The 20,749-nt window shown below is 40.1% G+C and overlaps 1 protein-coding gene across 3 annotated transcripts; it reads left to right on the top strand.

Moving 5' to 3' along the window:
* Positions 1-2,295: 2,295 nt before the first annotated feature.
* Positions 2,296-20,379, top strand: tacr1b (tachykinin receptor 1b). 3 transcript variants are annotated; one of them, XR_004340268.1, is made up of 8 exons: positions 2,296-2,520; positions 3,681-3,856; positions 5,815-6,009; positions 9,532-9,682; positions 9,808-10,004; positions 10,170-10,269; positions 15,441-15,552; positions 15,643-15,756. XR_004340268.1 is itself a non-coding variant. In XM_032570472.1 (7 exons), the coding sequence occupies exons 1-7, from the start codon at positions 2,296-2,298 to the stop codon at positions 15,775-15,777; spliced, it is 1,179 nt and encodes a 392-aa protein (XP_032426363.1). In that variant the 3' UTR covers positions 15,778-20,379. The 3 variants fall into 3 exon arrangements, 2 of the variants coding, with proteins under 2 accessions (XP_032426363.1, XP_032426364.1); XM_032570472.1 differs by lacking the exon at positions 15,441-15,552 and having other exon boundaries at positions 15,643-20,379; XM_032570473.1 differs by having other exon boundaries at positions 15,441-15,757.
* The last annotated feature ends 370 nt before the right edge of the window (positions 20,380-20,749 follow it).

The following is a 20,749-nucleotide window of genomic DNA, read 5'->3' as shown; positions in this document are numbered from 1 at the left end:
AAATGGAACATAATATCAGAACAATAAAGTCTGAAAACATATAAAAAGTTTCCCTGTAACAGACTGTATGTGTGTTTGTTGCTTTATATTATATGTCACTAGTAGCAGTGAAAAGTTCAGGTAAAACTTAATTCAAAAACTAACTCAAGTAAATATAATTATGACTCACCTTTGAATATTATCTTATATTCCTACACTGTTTCCCTGTGAGACAAAATGAAAACCTTTTCATAGATAATGTTGACAGCTACTTTATTTCTTTTTCTCTTTATTTGAACATAAATTATACATTTTTACAAATAAACTCTGAGTCTTTTTCTTACTCAGGATTTATTTTGCTCAGCTCTTCTCCCCTCTTCATCAACCATCTGATGTAATTGTGTTGTTGTTGTTTTTTTTTTTGCTTTCATATTCTCTGAAGAACAGAGATCTTACCCCCAGCCGCGTCAACACGTCCTCATTACTGACTTCACACCCTTTTTTCCCCCATTTTTAAAAATTTGAGTTTATTTCTGTGACAGCAGGTGCTCTGCCGGATAAACAGACAAATTAAGAAGACTCTCAGTCACTCTCAGGTGAATTGTGCCTCTTTATTTTATTCCACATCATTTCTCCTCCTCTCGTTCAAACACGACCCTGCGCTGCCTGTTCGGCAGCTGCGAGGGGAGCAGGTGAGGAATGAGATTGAATTCTTGTTTTCTTGCTGTGGAGCCTAATGGCTCTGGTGAGATGCGACAGACAGACAGACAGCGAGTTGCGGAGGGACTGCGGATCTAAACCTCCTCGTTCAAGTGCTGCTCCACGCATCTGTTTTTGCGGCTCAGCCCAGATGACGTGCCGCTCGGCCTGATTGGCTGATGATGGGCTTAAAGAGCTGGACTCATTGCGCTGGACTGCTGCTTCCCGACAGCACTGATCACATGATGGACATCAGCTCATCTTGATTGGAACATATATATATATATATATATATATATATATATATATATATATATATATATATATATATATATATATATATATATATATATATACAGTATATATACAGTATATACTGTATATATATACTTTTAATTTGGTCTGTTTTCTGGCCGATCATTGATCTTTACACAGATTTACCAGCTCATTCTGGGTTTGACCATAACCATTTTTTTTTGTCTGAAAAGTTGCTTGTTATATTGACAAAGTTGCTAAGTTGGAAACAGTGGGATGACAGTCAACTACCCAGATATTACCTGATGGTGGGACTGTCAGTCAGTCCTCTCACACAGCAGACAAATGGGAACGGTTGGTGATTTTCAGACCTTTACAGAAGTAAATAACATCGGTTTCACGTGTAAGTATCGGTAGATGTCAATCTCTCAAAATTAAGGAAAACTGGGCTGATTTATCGGCTGGCTGATATATCGATGCACTCCTGCTTTAAATTGTTTCACCTACTAGGGACACAAAAAATGATCAAACAGCATCATTATTTCAGACACTGAGCCATTTACTTATCCTCTGTCCTGGTTCTAGCATGATCTTTATCATCACATTTTTTGTGAACCTGTCGAGAAGTTTCAAAACGCAAAACTCTTTGACTTTTGGACATTTTCAAATTTAGAAACTCACATTTCCATGTTTTTTCTATAAACTTTTAATATTAATCTCAGCACTACAAATTATTAATGAATTATATTAATTAATCATTAATATTAATATTAATGATTGGCGAAAATTAACCTCCGTTTTTCTTCCACAGTGACCTTTTTATGCAATCGTAATGCTTAAAAGGTCTAAATAGATTTTTCCATCGTCAATGTTTTATTCATAGAAGCCTTTGGTATCCACACAGCCTTGTTCTCTGTTTATTGCGTTATGTATTCGCACATTTTTAGGTACGTTGTGTTTATTTCCGCCCGCTGTTTCCTTTGCTCAAAAAGCAGCATCATCAAATTGACCCAGATTAATCCTGCAGAGATTATAGCTGTTCAAATAAATCAAGTTTGCTCACACGGTCATATACTAATAATTCTCCTGGAATGTGATTTTGCACATAAAGAGCCAACACTAATCATGATTGGTGAGCGGGGGTACAGCAGCTGGTGTGTGTGGAGATGAGGCAGACCAGAAGTGCGTAAGTAGTTGGATGGTGTGCCGCTGCGTTTTGCGCTTCCATCAGTGGGCGCGCTGTGTGCGCGGTGCGTAAAATGAGCGAAGACGCGCCAAGCTACTTTTGCTCTCCAGGATTCCAGTAAGAAGACTCGAGTCTTTTTTTTTTTAAAAGTCTGGGATCGGGGTTATGCCCAGAAGATGGACGCGCTCTACAACGCCACCGAATGCAGCGGCGAAAACGGGACGAACGTCTCCGCGAACTGCAGCGACGGCTTCAACAAGTTCATCCAGCCCGTGTGGCAGATCACGCTGTGGGCCGTCGCTTATTTCGGCATCGTGGTGGTGTCTGTGGTCGGCAACGTGGTGGTCATCTGGATTATTCTGGCGCACAGACGCATGAGGACTGTCACCAACTACTTTCTAGTGAGTTGTGCGTAAAGTAGGGAGTTCTGATACGGGAGTGAGGAAACTCTAAGAAATTAGGCTTTTTATTGTATAACAAGAATTTGTCTATTTATACAGCGACGCAAAAATCTGCGCCTACGTCAGGGACTCTTGTAGGAGAGAAATCAGTCATGAAAAGCAAATCTCAACGTACTGAGCTTGAGATTGACTTCCAGGCTCTGTAAATAGAGCTCTGTAGAGAATAATCTGCTAATTTGAAGGGAACTTTATCTGATGAAATGTTTGGTTGATATATTACGCAAAATTTTAAAAACCCCATAAAATACCATAAATAAATAAATTAACTCTACAGTGGGTTTTTTTTTTTAAAAAACAACAAAAAAACAAAGAGCAGACATCTTTCATTGAGCAAAATTGCGAAATCAACTGATGTCTCAAACTCCAGCTGAACTTCATTCTTCTTCTCCTTCAGTCTAAACCTTTGACCTCTCTGCTGCTTTCCTGTCTGCAGAATGCTGCTTGTTCCTCTGAGGCCTTCACAAAGCGCCTGCATTCATGCTCAGATTCATTTACTGCGTTCACTCATTAGGTGACATCTGAAGACAACTGGTTGATTTTTGTTTTTTAAAAAAACAACTAATTCAGTTCCCACATTTCGATTTTTCGTCGTTCGAAAACGTTTGAAAGTCGTTGTCGATTTTCCTCTGCTATAACGTTGTGTGCCAAATTGTGTTGATCTATGGCGCACATTTCCAATGAGACACATGGAAGTTTATGTCAGTAATGAGACAAAATGTGAAAGGCTCCCAGGGTTTGAATACTTTTCCTCAATGAGAATAAATCCTGAGATCTACTCTTATAAAGGAAGGGTTTACATAAAGTGTTATCAAAGATGAAAGGTGTTTTCCAGTTCCCAATCAGACCTGTCTCTGCCTCTGAATCTAACCCTCGTCTAATAGGTTGCATTTTGAAAGATTGTGACCGTTAAAGTTGACTAAGTGTGTTTGCTCGTTCTCATTCGCTTAATCTTAGAAACCATCCATTTCCAGCATAGAAATGGAAAGGACTCTCTCTTTCAAAGTGCATTCCATATCCAGGTTTAGATTTAAAATAAGGATATGCAAAATCATGTTAGGTTTACAAGTTACAATAAAGTGAACTTTGTCTTTCCTCTGCAGGTGAACCTCGCTTTCGCTGAGGCTGCCATGTCGGCATTCAACACAGTGATCAACTTCGCCTACGCCGTTCACAACGAGTGGTACTTTGGTTTGGTCTACTGCCGATTCCACAACTTCTTCCCCATCGCCGCCATATTTGCCAGCATTTACTCCATGACAGCCATCGCTCTGGACAGGTGTGTCATGCTCTACCAGGTGTTTGTGTCTGAATCGCGATCTGTCGCGACATGAGAATCTTCCTTTAAAACAACAGAGGTCATATTTCTGGCGCCACATCTAGCAGATCTGGACAACGGCATGGGGACAAAGAATGGAGACTGGAGGAATGGGAGCAGGGATGCACCAATGTGAATATTTTGAGCCAATATCAATGCCCAATATAACTAATATTTATTGATATACTTATAGATTTATAGTTTTAGATAGATTATAGATTTTTCCTAAACTTTTGGCACCATAAAAACATACAAAATGGAAATAAATATTAGTTGTTAATCTTGGCCCAGTTTCCACTTACAGATACCAATATGCTAAAAATTGACTAACACCAGCCGATAACAAAGTTCATGCTGATATATCGTGAATCCCAAAATGGGAATAATTTTTTATTGAAGCTAATATTCAGAAGACATCACCACCACTAAACCTCCAAGTTTTGTGTAACTTTTCTAATGTTTCATTCAAACCTTCTTCAAGCCTCCTGTCTTGATCTCAGTAGTTATGTCTTGGAAAGTCTCCACTACCCTGTTAAAATGCCAGGTTTTTGTAACGTGAACTCATCCTGTACACCTCAACTGAAAACAAAATTCACCAGAACAAGACAAAAATAAGAAAGGCTCAATAAGCCGGTTGCAAACATGAGCGCACACACTTACGGCAATAGTTTTTGAAAGCATCTTTTGATTCAGTATCCCGCCCTATTAGGCACATACCTTACATCGGATTGTCCAGAAGTAAAGTTTCACCATTCTAGCTGAGTCTTCCTGACATTTACACGATTCAGCGAGAGTCTTTGTTTGCTCTATGATCTAATTTTACAAATGTATCAGTCAGGAGAACAGCGCCAAACAATTCATGTTGTTAAAGATGGGATATGTAACAAATTACTGTTCCAGGAAAACTGTTTATACACTGTCATCAGTGGCTATGCTAACTATCCTTAGCATTCTTCTTCTTTAGCATTCTCTGCTGACAGGAAGCTATAGTAAAGCAGAAAGCATGGGTGTGGGGCTAAGACCCTCCTCCTTGCTGTGATTGGTTGTTTCTGATCAAGGCAGAGGAGCATAATCTTTTCATAGATTGTCTATCTCATGAAAAGAGATAGACGGTGTGATGGTGTGACCATTAATATGGTCACACCGTAGTGACCATATTAATGAATATGGGTTAGAAAGAAATAATACAAGTTAAATACACCAGCTAAATGCCATGGCAAAAAGAAAAAAAATCATTTATCAACTTTATTTGATTAAAGACACAAGAAAAATGCATATAAAAAATGTTACAACAATCAAAAAAGATCAATTTTGCACAAAAAATATTTAGAATAACCAAAGCAGTTTCAAGCTTGTTCAGGCCTCTGCACCTTCTACATTTTTAGCCTAATTCATTTTATACTTCCATTTCCTTCAAAACAAGTTGTTGGTTAAAAGTTACACAAAGTTTCTGTCTCTGTTGAGCCACAAGCATTAGCAATTATTCCACTTTGTTGAAAGCGATGACCCCAAACACAGTTGTTGTTGTTGTTGTTGTACGGCGGTACTTGAAAGGTCAATGCAGTTTGACTTTAAAAGTTTCCGTTTCTGGTAGGTGAAGTCTTCCAGTATCCTTCAAGTGCAGAACAGTGCGCACAGGTCCATGTAACCTGGTTCTAAAACTCTCTGAGAATGTCAAGTGCGATTAAATTAGAGGCAATAATTGTCTATTTAACTCAAAATGAGTCTCAAATCATTGTCTGAGTCGATTAATTTTCATTCTGTGAGATTAATAGAAATCAGAGGCCACCCAGGAGGAAAATCATGCTCTTAGCAACCGCTGGAAATAATAATAAGAAATTGCAATTTATAGTTGATTATCACGGAAAGTCCATTTCAGTGAAGTTGCTCCATAAATCTTTTTGTGTGTGTGTTTGCAGATACATGGCCATCATCCACCCTCTGAAGCAGAGGTTGTCGTCCACTCAGACTCGGTTGGTGATCGGTGTGATCTGGCTGCTGGCTCTGCTGCTGGCCTTTCCTCAGTATCTCTACTCGTCCACCGCAGTGCTGCCCGGACGCACGGTCTGCTTCATAGACTGGCCTGAATATGACACTGTTGACTTCAAAAAGATGTGAGTAGCTGAGCTGGTGTTTCCTCCTGACCACAGCGTTGTCTTACAACTTGTGAGAAACAAGTTGAAATCATGTAATGATCAAATTATTCCCATGTGTCCCACACACCCTGAGTGTGTCAACAACTGAAATACACATGATTGTATTGTGGCTTTGAGTGGTCAAAATGACTGGAAAAGCGCTATATAAGTTCAGTCCATTTACCATTTACCATATAGTCATAGTCAATTAATTAAAATATGTGTTCTGATGAGGATTAAAAGCCCCTTTTTGAGAATGACAACCTTTAAGCAGATCTGATGTAATATTTTATTCCTAGATGTCATGTTTTTATTAGCTGTAAGTGGAAAATCATCAGAATTAACAATAATAAAGTCCTGAAAACATCAGTCTGATCAGTCAAATTAATGTGTGTTATGGTTTTCACTTACTGAAATAAATTGATTTTGGCTTTACATATTTATTTGCAAAATTTCAACTTTTACTTCAGCAGAGGAGAGGATTACTCCGACCCTTCCTGACGTTCTTCATTTTATATTCATAGCCAGAAGCGCTCCAGGTCTCATTTTGTCCTTTTTCTCCGCATCTTCCAAAATTATCACCAACTTCCAGCCGACAGGTTTCTGTCATGCAATCTGCATGTCACAGCGCCGCTGGCCTTTGAGAATCCTGCAGACTGTAAAATATTCATAAATAAGGGTGTTTCATAAATAAGGGCCCTTGTTGGTCTTTCCCCAACACATATTACACCTACAGTGCTGTGGAAAAGCTTTTGGCTCCCTCACAGATGTCTTCCGTTATTTTTAGCATTTTATTATTATTATTTTAAGTCACACTCAAGTTCCAAGTCATCAGACAAATGGACAGAAATCAGATTAAAAAGCAGCATTCAAATGTTGCTTTCATTTATTCAGGAGAAACACAACCTAAACCAACCAGGTTCAGTGTGGAAAAGGTCAATTTACTAACTGCAATCAGGTGTGATAACAACAAGTAGTGACGCTGGAATTTTGGACCAATCTCTATTTTTTTCACAGAATTGTTTAATTCATTTCTTGATGACAGTAGCTGGGTTTCTATTGACCTGAAAATTGGGTAAATTAGAGTTCTGAAAATAAATTGGCATATTTTTTTTTAAAAACGCCTCATGCTTTTCTGCCAGGTCGAAGTGGCTTTTCGGCCATATCAAAATTTGTGTATTTGGCAAAACTACAACGGAAACACTTTCTTACATCACACGAGTCACATGATCAACTACCGTGGTAGGAGGATCATGGTGCAGCATTATTTTTAATTAATTATCGCATGAACAAACTTGTAGGTGCATGATTTTATTTACATTTGTTATTTAATTGAAACACCACAATTGGAAAATTGTGTTGTTTTTTTTTTACATTAGCAGAATGTTTTGCACTCTGCTGTTGGATTTGTAAAGGAAATACAGCTGGACTCTTTAATGCTAACACGTTAGAGGCCTCCAGATTTAGCAATTTTATTACGCTGCAGAAAATGCAGTTTTCCCCCCTTTTGTGCTTTTTATTTCTCACATGAAGAAAAGAAAAAAAAACAATCGGGTTCAATATAAATAAAGTATTTCCTCCCACTTAACCTCCATCATTAACAATGGTTTGTTAATCATAAACTAATAAGTAACTTGTATTACAGTGAAATGTGAAGCAATGCACATTCACCTTGTCTCAGTCATGGTTGGAGTTTGTGAATAAACAACAACAAAGAGGGACAAAATGGCCACCAGGTGAAAGTTCCACAGCCAGAACTACTGCTGAGCATAAAACAACAGAAAAGCCCATCTCTCATTGGCCAAAACAACATCTTAATGACCTCCAAGAGTTTTGGAGAAATATTCTGTGGACAGACGAGAAAAAGAAAAAAACTTTTTGGAAGCATTGTATCTTCTTAATTCATCTCAGCATTTTAGAAAAATGAATCCAAGAGTCCGTCATGGTGACGGTAGCGGCTGACCTGGTACTACAGCATGATCTGATGTAATTGATGGAAACATGAATTTTGCCATCAGCCTAGTTCCACTTAAATAATGCAGAAGGGCAATAATCAGAAAGAAGTCCACCTCTGATTAGTTGTTTTTTTTTTTTTTTAAATGAAGGTTCCTTGGTAAAGTCCACACTCTGTTTCACATCAAACATATTTTGAGATTAAAGTGTGTAGAAAAAGTAGAGGGCGAACACCATTTGGTCATGTTGAGACTATTCTCCTGCACTGAACTGAACTTCTTTATTAATTAAAAACCTCTGCTTCATCCTAAACCATCAGGTAGATGTCTCTAGCCGCTGCCATCACTCACTGTAATTCTGCATTATAAGGACTTTTGCATCATTACTAGGTAACCTTTCTGTACAAACCCTGGGGCACAGAAGTCATGATGTTAGATTGATGTAAAACAGCCTTCAAAACAGGTTTGGATCCAAAGTAAACAGAACATGATGAAAGACGTCTCACAGGTCCAGTGGGTGTTCGTGATAAATGAGCCCGATTATTTATCACAGTCATGTGGATTATTGCAGTTTTTCAGTTGTCTTGTTGTATTGTGGTCAGCTCAGGCCTCAGTGGACAGCTTGTCAATATGGTCCACCTCAAACCTCAGCCGGTGCTTCTATGTATGAGAAAACAACGTCATATAAAACGGCCCATGTTTCAGAAAATGTGTAAATTCTAACCTTTTTTTGTCTAATCCTCTGCCATCCCACATATAAATGTGACTCTTCCTTTAATAGTTTTATTCCGGGCACATCATGAGGTTTCTGTCTCATTTGACACTGGAAGCTTCAGTGTGTGTGTTATCCTTCTATTTGGGGTCGAACTCCTGAAGTTGGAGTCAATTTGCAGGTTTTATTCATTTTCTGTTTGTATGTCAGAACTGGTCATGCCATATCATGTCATTCTTTTTATGTATTTTCTGTATATACCATTGCCACCCAGGAAGAGTTAAGGTAAGGAAATTGTGTTGAAGTGGTAAACTAACTCTGAGTACTGTAAGCATGTGTGAAGTGGCAGCAGGCTGATGCACATCTTATGTGATTTCCTGTTGGATGTAACACACCCTTTTTTATCATTTCACACATCAAAACATCAGCCGCTAAGGGACTTGGATTTCATGATCTGTATGAAAACAGAAGAGTAGTTACCATCCTGTCTGTTTACAACTGGAGAGGGTTTTTTTTTTTTTTTGGTTTTTTGTGAGTGTGTCAGGATCTGGCCGTCAGTTTTAGCAGATCTGCTTCCAGGTTCCATATACAGTGCATCCACAGATTGCGTTCCATCATGACACTGACATGTTTCTACAGTGTCAAGGTGGAACAGGATCTGAACAAGGACGTCTTGTTCACTTACAGTACTGGTACTGGTATGGGTTCACAACGTTATGGCCCATCGTGTTCCTGGTATTAAAACGTATTAAAACTCTACTAAAGCTGCAGTGTGTTCCATACTGCAGCTCTGACTGCTCCACAATAGATTACCTGCTTGCGTTTTTGTTGCCGCAGCTACTACGTGTGTGTGACCATACTGATCTACTTCCTGCCCCTGTGCATCATGGGATGGGCGTACATGACGGTGGCCGTCACCCTGTGGGCGAGCGAGATTCCAGGAGACTCATTTGAACACTACGCAGAGCAACTCATCGCCAAACGCAAGGTAACCCAGACAACAACTCCCGAACCCGTCATTTAACGTGATGATCTTTTTAATCCCTAACATGTAAGCAGCCGGAGAGATTAAGCAGACTTATTCAGACATCTCCACCATACCACCTCTGGCAGGTGGTGAAGATGATGATCGTGGTGGTGTGCACCTTCGCCGTGTGCTGGCTGCCGTACCACGTCTACTTCCTGCTGCACCAGTTCTTCCCCGAACTGTTCGAGGAGCGCTACATCCAGCAGGTCTACCTGGCCGTCATGTGGCTGGCCATGAGCTCCACCATGTACAACCCAGTCATCTACTACTGCTTAAACAGCAGGTGAGCTGCTTAGCATGGGGGGAAAAAGGCGAGTTGTCTGTCAGCGTGGGTGTTTAGCCACGAGTTGGGCTGTAATCTGGGTTTGTGTGCACAATCCTTTCCGTTTATTAATCCTTTCCCACTGTGTACTTCCCCCCCCCCAAACTCCTCCTCCTCCACCGGCAGGTTCAGATCAGGCTTCCAGCAGGTGTTTTGCTGCTGTGCTCCCACCGTCACCAAAGAGGAGCTGTTGGAACTCAAATCTCCTCGTTACCTGCAAACCCAGGTCTGTGTAAGAAGGACGAATCGGAACAACAAGCGTGTGTTTGTTCATTCATTCATCTGCTGCTTTTACCGGCCATGTGCACCGACATGCAGGGAACGCACCACAGAGTAGCTGCGTTTCCATTATAAATGTGCGCAGAAATTATGTCTGAATTCTGCTAATGTTGAAAAAAAAAAAACACAATTTCGCAATTGCGGTGTTTCCGTTCATAGGGACAGGGGCGCAACTCCATATTTTTGAGGTGGATGTGAACATATCTTCGGCGCCCCCCCATATATCGAATGATGACTGAGGCCTGCTCTTGCTTTGAAATATCAGGTGTGCAGTCCAGTTCCACTGCAAAGTACTTAGAGGACTTGATCTTGGCAGATATTTTACTCAAAACACACTCTGATATTGAATCTAAAAATTCATTCTGAGTGCACCATGTCAGATATCCAGTGGTTTGTTTGGAGGCAGCCTTTCTAAGATGCTCTGCCAGTGTTACATCATATCGTGCTATGAGCTCAAGGATTCCCAGAAAATTTCCATTTTTAGGATTTCCTAACTGAGAATTTTTCCCCCTTAGTGGCAAGTTTCTCTCTGCAAGGAAAAGTATGCAGTCGATAACTCTAGTCAACACACTTCTCCAGTGTGCTTTTTCAGCTGCCATGGTTTTCTGCAGTTCACTATCAATAGTCTTACCTAGGCGTAAGCGAGATGCCATTTCTTTCCACGTCAGATAAGCATTTATGTGAGAACTACTGGTTTCATGGTGCTTCAGTGTTTTTGAAAGACATCGCCAGTTATTATACCTCTCCACAAGGCATGTGTCAAGAACTTTAGCTTCACCAAAAAGCTTACATGCAAAACAATAGACTCTGTTAGTATTTTTAGAATACAGTAACCAATCTCGTTCAACTTTCTCTCCATTAGACAGTAAACGAAAACAGTATGCTTTGGAAAAACACCTCTTATTCTTCTCTGATCTTGGATATGGACCATCAGAAACTTTCTGTGGGCCATTTACAACCATATACTGCCTAAATGTGTCCCCCATTTTGTGTGGTAAAGGCCATTCAGATGGTTCTTCTGAATAAAGCCTTGTCTCGGCTCTCTCCTCCGCAGCTCTGTGCTTCTCTCTCTCTTCATCATCTAGTCCTCTCTGCTCTTCCTCTCCCTCATCTGCACCTTTCTGTTTCTCATTCTCCTTTCTCGTGGTTGACTCACCATGACTGCCTGCACTAATTTTCCCAAAAAAAGAACACAATCAAAGATGGTCATCAGAAACTCAAACCATCATGGTATGTAGGTTTTTGTTGCTTTCCTAATGCCTACCTGATCTCATCACTTGTCTCCTCTATCACTGACCTCATGTCTGTCTCCTTCATCCCTTGTCTGTGGTGTTCTCCACTAAGTCATGTGGTCAAAAAAGCATTATTAGTTGTAAAAATTACAGATCTTACCGTTTTTAAAAATAATGTTTAAAAATTTGTGCTTGAGATGGACTAGTTGCTCCCTCACTTCCACCTGCATTAGACCAACCTGTTGCCTTCCCCTGTCTGTCCTAATTCTTCCTCTTTCATCATCTTCTCTTCTTTCTCTCCCCCACCACAGCTGAATGACATAAATTTTGTGTTAAATAGGCTTAAAAAATACAGCAGTCAAACTACAATAGAAATTAAACTTTAATTTAAATCATCTCCTTGTTGGATAACAGTTACTGATTGGACATTACATCTGATCTGACTTATCAGATACATCACAACACCACTGTAGTGGTATTGAATAAGACATTTAAACTCAAGTGTCTCCCTGCCAAAAAGGTTGGTAAAATAGGTCACCAACCTTTTTGAGTTTAAGGGCTTTAGTGACTCTGATGACTAATTTGTCTGATACACACATGAACTTGAACAACTCATCTTTAATTAAAGAATCCATAATACATATGAGTGAAAAAAATGCACCCAGGAGGGCTAAGTGTTGGACCATAGCTGGGCACTGCCGCCACAGCAGCTTTAGCTTTCCTGTGTTAATATTTCCTGAGTTTTATTTCGGTCATTCTTACTTAGTGCGCGGTTATGTGTCTGTGACAGGTTTATGTATCAGATATTCATAGAAATACAAAACAAATCGCGTCCCTTAATGGTTTAATAGGGGAGGCAACTTTTAACAGCAAATATGGGACGATTCCGTATTAGGCTAGCTGCTAGCTTTAGCTAACTTGATTATTTACAACCCTCCTGTCCTGCTAATACACTGACGGTACTTATCTACTATCTTTCAACCACATTGAAAGGCTTTTTTTCATCCCGCCAACATCTTTATCCTTCTCCCTTTTCCTTTTTCTGTTTTGCGCCCCGGACAGCTTTATTTTCTGCCGCTCCATTTTGTCAAGTGCACTACGAGTGGTAGTCTAAAATTAAAAAAAAAAAAAAAACGCGCCTGCGTACTCTTAGGGGCGCGTGCACAGCCACCTGTATGGGAAGGGAGAGCGACAGGAGGGGAGGTGAAGGAGCAGAGGGGCGCCTAATCAGTGCTGTTCCCCTGTTATTGATCATTTCATTCTGTTAATTATAGAAAATGCCAACAAGAAAAAAACATTTTTCGAGACGGGGTTTTGGCGCCCCCTCTAGTGCAGCGCCCCTATGCGTTGCATACCCTGCATACCCACTTTTTGCGCCACTGCATAGGGAAGTGAAATTAAAATCACATGTGAATAAACTTGTTCACGCGATAAGTCGTTAGAAATCATGGAAGTGACCGATGGAAACAGGTACATTAGATATAGTCATAATTCAGTGATGGTGCTAGAGCTCGTCATCTATCAGCCAATCAGAGGAGATCAGGTCTTATTCAGGCTTTGGCACGACAAGCCCCGCCTACTTGGGAGAGGCTACCTATGCATCATTTTGGGAAAATTGTACTCTGCAATTTTACAGAAGAAATATGGATTCAACACGTTTGAATGACACACACAATACAAAATGTTGTGTGTCATTCAAACGTGTTGCTCATTCAAATGTTGTTTGAATGACACACCACATTTTGTGTTGTGTGTCTGCTCAGAGCTGGGGATGATAATGCTCTGATTTATTGTATTGTGATGCTGTGAGAGCTCTGGTGGAGCCCGCTGCAGACTGTCCAAAAAACCCCAAAAACCATCATCTTGATACTACTTCCTGTCGCCTTCTGCAACATTTCTCCCAGTAGTAACATTGTACTGTTGATCAATTTACATGCAGTTTTGTGAAATAGATGTATTTCGATGAAAACCACCTCATCATAGCGCTAAAAACGTTTTACCGCAAAACTTGAGTTTTTTTTCGAAATTGCCGTGTTTCGATTAAGCAAACTTATTTTTGTAATTTAAATTTGCGCAATTTTATGGTTAATGGAAACGCAGCTACTGTAACTGTAAGGACTTGATACACTTTACTTGTCCATCTATTAAAGTCACTTTGTGTTAATGGAGAAGCTTTTGCTCCTAGTCCTTCTCCTGCTATTTTTAACCCAGCTGAACCTCTACCCAGTGAAAACCCGACTGTTTGCTGTTCAGTATTCATGGATTCACTCGTTCACAGAATATTTTGTGGAGCATTATTCAATAGAAAATTTAGCGTGGAATGCTGAAATAGGATATTACTTGACACACTATTGGCTGGTTTTGCAAAGCAGCAGAATCGTGGGGGTCAGCTCCACAGAGATAAAGAGTTTTTAATCAAACCTCATGAGGGCTGGGGATGACAACGCTCTGATTTATATTTATATCTACTCAAAGGAGGAATAGAACCGAAAAGGAAGAATGAAGTGTCAGAAAATCAGTTCAGGTTTTGTTGTCTTTGAAAGATAAATTATCAGTACATCAGAAAATGTTTAAAACAAAGCTCCTTCTTGTTTCCATCTCCTGCCTGGGGCTGACCTGCTCTATTGGTGTCTGACTGAATATTATTCTCCCTGCTGGTGAATAATACAATCAAAAACCTTGATTGTACGCGGATGTCTGCCGAGAGTCTAGTGAGTGGGTACGGTTGAGTGGACATTAGAGCAGACTGGACGGTATCAGCTCGGATTAAGACGGATCATTGAAAGCCTGTTGGTGCAAAGACACAAAGGGGAGAAGTTGTTTTATAAATATTGACAAAGACAGAATTTTAAGCCAAACAACGACTGATATAGAAGATCACAAAATTAACGCTTGAGTTGAATCTGTCCTATAAAACTGTTTTGAATTGTTTTTGTTGCAGGGTAAATAATACATAAGGGAAACTCTGTAAGAATACTGTGGCTGGCTAACCTTTGGTTGCTAACAATGCTTATTTTGCCATATGTTTTGTTACCTAAAGGGTTTCTTTATAGCTTTCTAATAAGTCTACACCAACTGGTCTTTATGGGTAACACCTTTAGAAATGCTTGGTATGGAGTCAACAAGGCATTGGAGACGTTTCTGACATTTTGATTTACATTGACATAATTGATTCAAGCAGCTGCTGCAAATTTGTTGGTAGGATGATCCATGGTTTCCATGGTAGTTCTATCTGACATGCTATTGGCTGTCGTTTGTAAAACAGACAATCCAGGTGCAGCATCCATTTTCCTTGGTAGTTTCTGTACCCACTAAGAGTAAAGATATGGAGGACCAAGAGTATTCCTTACTAGGAAGGTGGTTTGGACTGTGCACTTTAATGCATATTTGGTTATATTTTGGTGTTTAAACTATCAAAATGAGAAGATATAAGTGTTTTAGAGGGGGGCTGAAGTATTTGCTCATTTCTGTTGTTGTACCCTAACCGCTGCGAATATTGGGGAGCCAATGCAGTCACACCTAAAGTCATCTAAATACCCTTTTATTCCCCATTCTGATGCTCAAATTGAACTTCAGCAAGCTGACTTCAGCACATCTAGATGTCTTGCTTTGATTTGGCTGATTTGCTATTTGTATTAACAAGCATTTGAACTGGTGAACCTCATAAAGCGGCATAATCCCAGCATCAACGAGTAAATGCTGTTTTGTTTCTTTTAGTGTCTTAACTTTGTCTTAGGTGTTGCATCTGTCCCGTTGTGTCTCTGGTTCCAGATACTAAAATATGCATGAACATTTCACATGTTGTGTTTGTGCTGTGTCTGATCAAAAATGGGGCTCAAGTCATTTTTAAACCGTTGCACTTTGGTTTTGTTTATATTCCACACAGAAACCCAACGTTTTAGGGAACATGGTTGTTTGGGAAGTGTTTGGGTAGAATAGAGGTAATTCTGAATGTAATTGAGCTGAAGATGAACTCTGCCATCTGTCACCAGCCCATGGTAAATAACACAACTCTCTCAGCTAGGACATGCATCAACGACTGTCTGGACTTATCCGCTCACCGGACTGTTGACGCTCTCTGCTTTCAGGTCAGCATATACCCCGCAAGCCGAACGGAGATCGTTGTTCCTGCCGCAGCAACCGAGGCGCCACCTGCCGAGTCGCGCGTTTATCCTCACGTGGAAGTCGCAACGAACGTCTCGTTCTCTGACCTGCTGCCCTAAAGCTCTCACGTTTCCACCGTTAGGGGTAAAGAGTGGAGATGCCCGGATTTGTCCCAGGAGCATGGCAGCACTTAGAGACCAACGCTAACACGGCTAACCGACCTATGTACAGGTCACGCATGAGTTAAATGGCTGATACAATCACATGATATCATTGGATGAGGGCATCATCACAAAGTGACGTAGGAGACTTGAGAGAATCTCGTCCTTCATCACCTGCACGGCTCAGAGTCTTGACCCCTCCCTGTGTTCCTGACTTGGGGAGCTGATTGAAGAGAAACTTCTGTGTTTGCTTAGCAACAGTGTCAATTCACTTGTTTTTATCTGTGTTGCATGGGAGCTTGGGGAGTGCTCGCAGACTGCCTGTCTGTACAGACCCAGCACCTGTTGGGCAGGATTAGCCCCTTGTTTTGACAATGTGTGGAGCCCGGTTCGGTTTGCAGCAGCCAGGTCACAAGCCTGGCTAAATATAGAGAGTCCAGAGATGGGAAACGAGCCGCACGTAGCACGACCAGAGGGGAGTCTGAGGCTCATTGCTGCAGACATAAGGCGCAATTTCAATGTCACAGGTACCAGGTGTTTGTCTCGTGTGTCTTTGCCTTGTGACGTACTGCTGATCTGGTTAGATTGTAGCAGTCGCCATGCAGCGTTTCCATTAACCATGGAATTGCATAAAGTGAAATTATGTAAATAAATTTGCTTAATGGAAACACAACACAAAAACTAGGATGTGGTGGTTTTTCAGCCGTATATTGAAATAGATGTATTTTGCAAAACTGCAATGAAAACACTTTTTTCTGCATCACATTAGTCACATGATGAACAGCCAGACGTCACTAGTGGCGAAAACGATGAAGAACATGACAGGAAGTGGACGATCTGCAGCTGGCCGCACCAGAGCCCGCACAGAATTGGGCAGTTTATAAGAAGTTGTGTGTCATTCCAACGTGTTGAATCCATAACTCTTCTGTGAAATTGCAGACTACAATTTTCCCAAAACGTCGCATTAGTAGTCACTCCCAAGTAGGCGGGGCTTGTTGCTCCAATGCCTGAATAAGACGCTGACGTCTCCTCTGATTGGCTGATAGATGAGGAGCGAATGAATACAAACACATGTAACTTATGTATCTGTTAACATCTATGCCGTGCCACAGTGAATGGTTGGTTTATTTTAATTTAATCTTTTACTTAACAGAAACTGCAATTGAGAAATTATGTCTTTTTTGACCTTAGCATAATAGCAACAAATATTTGCACTCATTTGTAGTGAAACGCAACTAATGTCAGTTTGTAAACCAGGTTGAATGGGCGGGTAATTCCCATTCACCTCTACATTTACTGTTTATTGGTTAGTGCCAGCGGCTTTATGCTTTTCTGTTTTTATACACACTGCCACTATTTCTCCACAGATTGTTTTTATTCATATGCTGGTCACAAAGCGACTCCTGTTTCTGCCTCCAATTGCAGTGTATATATATATGAACTGGAATTTTTCATAAAAAACAGGAAATTATTTGGCGTAGATGAAAAAGATGCCTCAGTCATATCAGTTTCTTAGAAGCACAGAGAAGAATAGTTTCCTGTTCATTGGGAACAAATGTGTGCTGCACACTTCAATTCAAAAACACTTTATTTATCCCAAAGGGAAATTAAATGTTGTCATAACTCATGTCGTCAAAGTATCTGTAAAGCGTTGTGGATGGTGATGCTGTGGGCAGGATGAATCTCGGGTAGCAGTGAGTCTTGCAGTGAATTTTAAGAGGCCTCTTACTGAAGCCACTGTTGCTGAATGAGAGTCTCATGGCTGTCAAAACATGCTAACAGCTCAGTGTCAGGGCAGCAGATGTTATTCCACAGCCACATATCCTGGATGACACCATCAGTTGTTGGCTAGCACTGCTAATCCACCTCATTTGCTTTGCCACTTCTTTTTAAACCTCTGCCTGGCTAGATGGCTAGACGGCAGAGAGAGGTTGGAGTAGAGGACATGATCCTCTCTCATTATGATTGAAACAAGAGATGGTTTGAACTTCCTCCATCTCTCTCTGCTCATTGGTCCTGCTCTGAATCCATGCTCCTCTGAGACTTTGGGGTCGTAGTTCAGGTGTTATTTGAGTTTCCAAGATGCTAATCAGTGTTTTAAGTGCTTTAAAAAGTTAGCTGAATCTTTCCAGCTTCACCGCACGAGAACCAGAAAGAATAATTGTCATGCAACATGCAACGCCTCAACCCCCCCCCCCCCCCCCCCCCCAAATGAACAGAAGTCTAGAAAAACAACAAATCAGAACTAACAGAGCAGAGCTACTTCCACTGCTCAGTCCTGGAGGAAAATCCGGCAGAGAACTGGTATCGTTCTGGTAAACGTTGGAGTATCAGTTTGCTTTTACAAGTATGAGTCCTGGCCGCTGGTACCAGGCCAAATACTGATACCAGTACCGATACTGGTATCACTTTATCTAGTTGCTTTTTCTAAATGCAGATTATTGACTGGTTTGAGAAGATCCTTAATAATATTAAAATATTAGTTATTACAATTGCAATATGTATTAGCAAAAAGCTGTTAGAATCCATTTGAAGTCTTTTTTCCTAACCTCAAACAACCTCCTTCGCTCTTTAGTAGAAATCTAAAAGTAATGCAGCCTGGTGGATCCCATCTTCTCAATGTCCATCAATGGATTCTGGAGTTACTGCACTCAGCCCGAACCAGCCAATCAGGGCTCAGTGTTCCCAGCATCCCTTGGAACGCTTCAAGACACAAATAAACTTCTTCTTAGCTGATGCCATCCAGCTCGCCCTCATCTGAAGCACTTTGAACTGCCGTGGTGTTGAAATGTGCTGTGGAAATAAACTTGACCTGACAATTCAGAAACAGGTGATGATCCACTGACTGCTTTTAATCTCCTCTCTCCCTGAAGAGATTGACAAGAAGATTAAAGCAATCATTTACGTACAACAGTTTACTTGTGAAAACAGTAATTGCATAAAGACTTCTGCAAAAGTTGTAAGGTAATGACAAAGGTGTTTGTACTCACATCCGTAACAAGAGAGGAGGAGTTTGGATAAAAATAGTATGTACATTTAATTTACAATCAAAGTAAAAAAAATAAAATAAAACTATTATTATGGCCTGAAGCATTTGGTTTATAACTTTACAGAAAAAATAAATAAATCTTTGCCATCTCTGAGGCTATTTTGGACCAAATGTCATCTTTGTACTGTGAGATCATATTGCAAATGTTTTTTTGTATTCAGTGAACTAGCTACATATGTGATTGTACTACTAACTTTGTAAAAATCTGTACAGTGATAATTATGTATGCAGTACTATGTTGTTGTTTTTTTTGTCAGACTTAAACGTTTTAAATGTTCAAACTGATTTGAATGTCAAAAATGACCTGAATTTTCAATAAAGTTCAGTTTATTTATATGCCGCTAATTAACATAAAAAAATCATTTTAACAAAAATCATACGGACAGGTTCCCAGTCAAGCAAACTGTGTAAGGCAGAGTTGGCCAACGTGCGGCCCGGTGAACATTTGTGACCTCTGGAGTGATTTTGTGCGGCCCAGGACTCCAGATCAACTCAGCACAGGTGGTTGATGCAGATGGAGACTTTGGCATTTTTTATTTTTAATCAGCTGAAGTTGAGCTTTAGTTTTCCATTAATGGAAAGAAATTTTCTGCAGCTGCCTGTCCATTAATGGTGGTTGAGGTCAAATTTTCTGGAATAAAAGTTTTAAGAAATATTTTTTACTCCGTTTTTTAAGTTAATATTATTATTATGGAACAAATCAACTGAAATAAAGAATCCTTCAACACACACTTAGAAACAAGGCTTTTAATAAAATATGGGAACTGAAACTTTTTTTTAGTCCTAAATGGAAAAGATGCGCACTGAGTCATTCATTTCTCTCAGCTTCTCACTTCTTTCTCTCTTTATAAAAAGGAATATGATACTTAAAAAGGCATTTGGAATGGACAAACTGGAAATATTACAGAACTCTAAAAGCAAGTGTGTGTGTGTGTGCGTGTGTGTGTGTGTGTTTCTGTCTTGAACGTGTCTAGTTGTAGGTTTGGACAAACTGACTGTAATCTGCATAAAACAACATAATCCATCACTGGTTTTTGTGAATGACTGAATAATAATTACTGTTGGCTCGATGAGCGTTGAGCAAACAGAAATCTCAATAAAACTAGACTTCTAATCGCTCTGCATGGAACACAAATCTGTGACATGCAGCCTCAGCATTCCTGTTTACCTTTTAATGCAGCTTCCTTTATCATGTCTGCTGTCACGCTTAGACAGTCAACTGGAGATCGAAAACATTTAATTAAGAGATTGCTGGGTGTGACAACATCCTCTTGGTTTTCCAGTTGGGATTTCTTTTGATAAAACACAGCGATAAGAGTCCAGGCTCGCGCTGGTCAGAGTGAGACATCTCTCAGCCACTCCAGAGATTTGAAGAGGAAGAAAGCAAAACGAGCTGCCAGGAAAATAATCCAGAGTGAGGACTTCACCGAGGCTGGATTTACAGAGCAGCAACTCGGCCGTCTGTGCAGCAGCACCAAATATCAGGGCTGCACACTCATCTTATTACTCTGTGGGATTGTAAAAAAAAAAACACATCAGTGTTTAGAGTTGATTGGGCTTCATTAAATACATAACAGTATTTACTATCAAAGTATTTCACAAGATCAGATATTCTATATTTACATTAACTTTTATTTTTGTACAAAGAATATCAGTCATTTTCAGTTGCTTTGATCTCCAACAGGAGAGCCAGAGAAGAAACTAGCAGAATGTCACCTTTAGTTCTTCATTCCTCTCTTTCATTTTCCTTTGGTAATGATCGGAAAACCTTTTACATTGCAATAACCTTGGCCCAAAGTTTGACTCAAAACTGCGTCTCTGGCGCCACCTGGCTGTTAACGTCTAAAGTGTAACTGTGCTGAATTAGTTTACAGCACTGGG

Source organism: Xiphophorus hellerii, chromosome 8, assembly GCF_003331165.1.
Source record: "Xiphophorus hellerii strain 12219 chromosome 8, Xiphophorus_hellerii-4.1, whole genome shotgun sequence".
Taxonomy (NCBI): Eukaryota; Metazoa; Chordata; class Actinopteri; order Cyprinodontiformes; family Poeciliidae; genus Xiphophorus; species Xiphophorus hellerii.
The sequence above is the reverse complement of the archived record's forward strand: the minus strand, read 5'-3'. Positions and strand labels throughout refer to the sequence as shown.

Coding starts and splice junctions, on each gene's coding strand:
- tacr1b (XM_032570472.1), top strand. CDS start 2,296: ATGGACGCGCTCTACAACGCCACCGAATGCAGCGGCGAAAACGGGACG. Junction 3,857..5,814: donor ACAGCCATCGCTCTGGACAG/GTGTGTCATGCT, acceptor GTGTGTTTGCAG/ATACATGGCCATCATCCACC. Junction 10,270..15,642: donor CTCGTTACCTGCAAACCCAG/GTCTGTGTAAGA, acceptor CTCTGCTTTCAG/GTCAGCATATACCCCGCAAG.